The 5,489-nt window shown below is 36.6% G+C and overlaps 1 protein-coding gene across 1 annotated transcript; it reads left to right on the top strand.

Moving 5' to 3' along the window:
* Positions 1-976: 976 nt before the first annotated feature.
* Positions 977-1,627, top strand: LOC131875021 (putative UPF0481 protein At3g02645). Its single transcript, XM_059219020.1, has one exon. The coding sequence runs from the start codon at positions 977-979 to the stop codon at positions 1,625-1,627; it is 651 nt and encodes a 216-aa protein (XP_059075003.1).
* Positions 1,628-5,489: the final 3,862 nt, after the last annotated feature.

Genomic DNA, 5,489 nt, shown 5'->3' with positions numbered 1-5,489 from the left:
TTAGGCTTATCTTTGTAGCTAATAGACCTTTATTATTAAAATTTTGTTTGTAATTCCAAAATTTTAATAATTTCAACATAAATAATTTTACACCCGTTTTAACATTTTTAATACTTAATGAGATATATTTTTTGGCCGACAGGCCATTCCTAACTTAATTTTTTCTTAGCTGTAAGATACTAAACATGTAAATGTGATAAAGTATTTGCAGACCGTCATGGCTGTAAATATTTCACTTGATATTACAATGTAAGTATAGTTCTAAGAAGATCCAACCACACATCATGATCTTAAGTCTTTTAACGCATTTACCCAAATTAATCCATCTAATGATATGAAATTTAAAAAATCAGCAGTTTTAATGTTTGAGTTATTTGGATTTGATCCATAGGAGGTTATGCAACATCCTTACGCTATTGTTGACATATTTGCACACAGAAGGGGAGTGATAAAAGGATGGCTTGAATGCAAAAAGACACATCACCCATCATAAACAAGTTTAAACTTGTGCACAAGAATCAGTGGCAAGAAAGAGACGACTACAACAGGAATTGGTACCTTTCTAGAGACTAGTGGTTGTACATGTGTAGCATGAAAGAATGGCAGAAAGTTTATCACATTTAAAACAAATCTAATCCAATGGAATATTACAAATTAATACACTCTAAAGAATCCGCTCAAATCAAACAATTCTTTTGTCAGATAACAAATTTACATACATTGCTATTAGCCGAATGAAATACTTTTCAAATCAGCTTTATTCTCTTGCAGTAAAATTTGCTGCAGACAGCAAGTAAAGCCCAGCTAGCAATGATGCAAAGGGTCCAATTGTGTTGCTGTTAGAATCTTATCCAGAAAAAAGAAAATTATCGGAGTGATCCTTGCTTGGGTCATACGAAAAGCATACGCCCTCTTATTATATAACCTCTATGTGAACTCTAGTCTAGTTCAAGATTGAATCTCCTGCAATTTCTTGATGGCAGCACCTGCAAGTGAAGAGCAACAACTAATTTCAGATGAATGGACGGTGGAGGTCAAAAGTTTTCTGGAAGAAAGGAAGAGAGGTGTGACAGTTGTTAGAGCGAGTATGCGGGTGCCAAGAGCTCTGATTAATGCGAAGTCGGAGGCATACATTCCTCAAATGGTCTCTCTGGGTCCGTACCACCATGACTCTCTGCAAGAGGAATCCACGGGACCGTCCCACAAACGCCTCAAACATCTTTCTCAGATGGATATTTACAAGCTCAACTCTACAATAGACGCAACAAAAAACAAGCCAGTCGAGGTCTTTTTCACACAAATAAAAGAGAAAGCGTCAGAATTTGAGCAGTTTTACGACTGGAAGATCAACGACCAAGAAAAGTTTGGGTGGATGATGATGGTAGACGCGCTATTCCTCTACCAGTTTCTGAAAAATGGGCTTCACCTTCTTCGACGGGAGGTGACTCTAAGACACGACGGGTATGGTGAAATTCTTACTCCTACACTCACAAGTATCAGATGTGATATTGTGAAGCTGGAAAATCAGATACCCTTTTCCCTTCTCAAACAAATAGACAGTGATCTGAAATCCAATACAGTTCAACCTTTTCTCAAGACCCAAATATCTCATCTCTCTTGCTTTTGACTATCTCATGATGTGGAGGATATTGACTACAAAGAAGAACATCATCTACTAGGTTGCATGCACAAATATGTGTCCTCCTCCTTGCAGATTGATGGAGCAGTCCCTGACAGGAACCCCACATGCTACGAGAGGTTCATGAGAACTATTGGCGATAGGTTGCGGCCATCTTTGCTCTCTTCTTTACTCACCCAGCAGCTAAAATAGGCCGTGACGATTTCCTCGACAAATAAAACGTGGAGGAGCTCGCCAAGGCTGGAATTAAATTCCAATCTGGATCTGACAAAATTGTTGATAACTGATGCTGCTTTAGCATGCAGTTAGATTAATTTAGTTAATATTTTTTTGTTTATTCATGCAAATAAGCATGTACTCCAGCATGCATTAATTCTTAGGACTATTTTTAGTTTTGTTTTTTGCATGAGTTTGTTTTTAGTAAATAAAGCATGCTATGTATGCACTTATTGTATTCTTAATTTAGGGAGTAGTTTATTTTTTAGTTTGAGAGCCTTAGTAGCTTTCCATGCAATGCTAGGAATATATTTAGAACTGCAGTTATTATTAATTCTTCTAGGTTGCAAAAATTTTAATTTATACAGCCTCTATGTAATTTTTTAATTAAGCTTCAATAAGGAAATTGGTGTGTGCAATTCCAAAAAATAGGGCACTATGTTTTTTATTCTGAATTATGATTTCTTTTTGCAATTTATTCTTTATGTTGTTATTGTTTGCTAATTAGCTGGTTCAGAGAGGATAGGTCAGGTTCAAAATTCTACAAGTGGTATCAGAGCAGGTAAAATTGTTTTGGGTTAAAGTTTTATTGTTGGAATCTCGTCAAAGTTAATCATGTCAAATTCTTACCATATGCCTGTTCCAGAATTTGATGGGAATGATTATGATTATTGGTGCATTAAGATGTTGACCTTTTTTATTGGAAAAGATTTGTGGGAGATTATTGAATCAGGTTATGAAGAGCCAGCTGATTGGAATGCCCTTACAGTCAATGAAAGAACAACAAGAAAGGAAGCAAAGAAAAAGAATGCTCAAGATTTGTTTCACATTCAGATAGCTCTTGATAAGAGCTTATTTCCAAGAATATCAGGAGCAACAACTGCCAAAGATGCCTGGAAGACTCTACAAGAAGCTTACCAGGGTAGTGATCAAGTTAAAGTGGTCAAGCTTCAAACATTGAAGCGAGAGTTGGAGAATTTGAAGATGCAAGAAGCTGAAAGTATAAGTGATTATTGTGTCAGAGTCAAAGATGTGGTCAATAAAATGGCTACACTTGGGGAAATTGTAACCAATGAAGTTTCGATAAAAAAGGTGTTGAGATCTTTGACACCCAGATGGAATCATGTAGCAATAATCATAGAAGAAAGCAAGGATTTGACAAAACTACAGTTTGATCAACTGGTTGGATCCCTGATGTCTCATGAAGAAAGATTGAAAGATTCTTTTGAAGATGTAGAGAAAGCATTTTCCTCTAAATTGCTAATCACAAAAAATGAAGATGCAAGCAGCAGTAGTGCCAAAATCAATCAAGGCCAAGGTAAAGGGCAAAGCCAAAATTCTTCAAGAGGTAGAGGAAGAGGTGGCTCAAGAGGAAGTGGTGGTTTCAAAGGAAGAGGTAGAGGTAGATTTGATAAGAGAAATGTTCAATGTTACCATTGTAATAGGTATGGCCACTTTGAAAGAGAATGCAGATTGAAAGAAGGTAAAAGTGTTAACTATGCTCAAGAAAGTAGTGAGAATACTCCTGATCACTTATTTTTATCTTATGCAAAGGGTGAAATTACTAGTAAAGATGTTTGGTACCTAGATTCTGGATGCTCTAACCATATGATAGGTAATGAAAAGTTGTTCTCAACAAAGGATGGAAGTTTCAAATCCAAGATCTAGCTTGGTGATGATAAATCATTGGAGGTTGCTGCCAAAGGAGTTATGGAGGTCCAAACAAAAGAAGGTATAAAGAGTATTCATGATATTTATTATACTCCACAATTGAAGCACAATTTGTTAAGTGTTGGGTAGCTATGTGAGAAAAATTATAAAGTAGTCTTTGAGAATAAGACTTGTACTATCTATGATAAGAATAAGGATAATAGGGTGATCATTGTTGTTCCTATGACAAGAAATAGGATGTTCCCCTTGAGGTTTGGTGAACATAACAACAATTTGGCAAATATGGCGTATGAGGATTCAAGTTGGTTATGGCATCTCAGGTATGGGCATTTAAATTTTTATAGTTTGAAGTTTCTAACCTCGCATGCATTAGTTTCTGGTTTGCCCAAGGTTGAGGAACACAAGGAGGTTTGTGAAGGTTGTGCTAAAGGAAAGCATGCAAGAGAAAAGTTTCCAAAGGGCAATGCATGGAGGGCTCATCACCCACTTCAGCTTGTTCATTCAGATATATGTGGTCCTATGCAGACTAAGAGTTTGGACAAGTCATCATATTTCATCACTTTTATTGATGATTACTCACGAAATTGTTGAGTATATTTTTTGAAGGCCAAAGATAAAGCTTTGGATACATTCAATAATTTTAAATCCCTCGTGGACAATGAGAAAGGGTGCAAGATCAAATGTTTAAGGATTGATCATGGAGGAGAGTTTTGCTCAAAGGCTTTCCAAAGTTATTGTGATTTTAATGGCATCAAGAGGCAACTTACTACTGCATACACACCTCAACAAAATGGGGTAGCTAAAAGAAAGAATTGTACTGTGGTTGAAATGGCAAGGTGCATGTGACAAACCAAGGGATTGAACAATTCTTATTGGGGAGATGCAATTGCTATAGCAGTATACATCCTCAACTGTAGCCCCACCAGTGCACTAGAAAAGATGACTCCTTATGAAGCTTGGTATGGTAAAAGGCCTAATGTTAATCATTTCAAAGTTTTTAGTTGTTTGGCTTATGTGCATATACCTTAACAGAATAGACAGAAGTTAGATGCAAAGAGTGAGTCATGTATTTTTATTGGGTATAGTGAGAAAAGCAAGGCTTATAGATTGTATAGTCCCCTCACTAACAAGCTTATTGTCTCAAGAGATATGATTTTTGATGAAGGGGGAGTTTATGGTCATCAAAAAGGCCATGTTGAGAAGCCAAAATCTATTTTGAATGATGAAATAATTGCTGATATTGATCATGAGCAGCCAACTAATGTTTCTGTATCTAGTGGTTTAACTCCACCAAGCAGCTCTTCATCAAGTTCTTCAGTACCAAGTTCAAGTCTAGCTTCTTCTCCAAGTTCTATAATGAAGGTAAGGAAATTGAGTGATATCTACCAGAGAAGTGGAAATCAAGTACATGAAGAAAACCTAATAGGTGAGACAGTGAATTTTGTTTTATTAGCCAAGGCTGATTTTGAACCATCATGTTTTGAAGATACATGTACTAATGAGGTTTGGGTGAAAGCCATGGAAGAAGAGATGGATTCCATTCACAGGAATGACACTTGGGAGTTAACAGAACTTCCACATGACAAAAAAAGGATTGGCACCAAATGGGTCTACAAGACCAAGTTTAACAATGATGGGAGTGTTGAAAGACACAAAGCAAGATTAGTTGCTAAAGACTTCACACAAAAGTATGGAATTGATTATGAAGAGACATTTGCACCAGTAGCAAGACAAGAGACCATAAGAATGTTGATTTCATTAGCAGCTCAAAAGAAGCAGAGCATACATCATATGGACGTGAAAAGTGCCTTCTTGAATGAGTACTTAGAAGAGGAAGTATATGTGGAGCAGCCACAAGGTGTTGAAGTGGAAGGAAAAGATAATTATGTCTACAAGTTGAAGAAGGTTTTGTATGGCCTCAAGCAAGCACCAAGAGCATGGTATGCTAGGATTGATGGATACT

Source organism: Cryptomeria japonica, chromosome 4, assembly GCF_030272615.1.
Source record: "Cryptomeria japonica chromosome 4, Sugi_1.0, whole genome shotgun sequence".
Lineage (NCBI taxonomy): Eukaryota > Viridiplantae > Streptophyta > Pinopsida > Cupressales > Cupressaceae > Cryptomeria > Cryptomeria japonica.
Note: the sequence above shows the minus strand (reverse complement) of the source record. Positions and strands in the feature narration are given on the sequence as shown.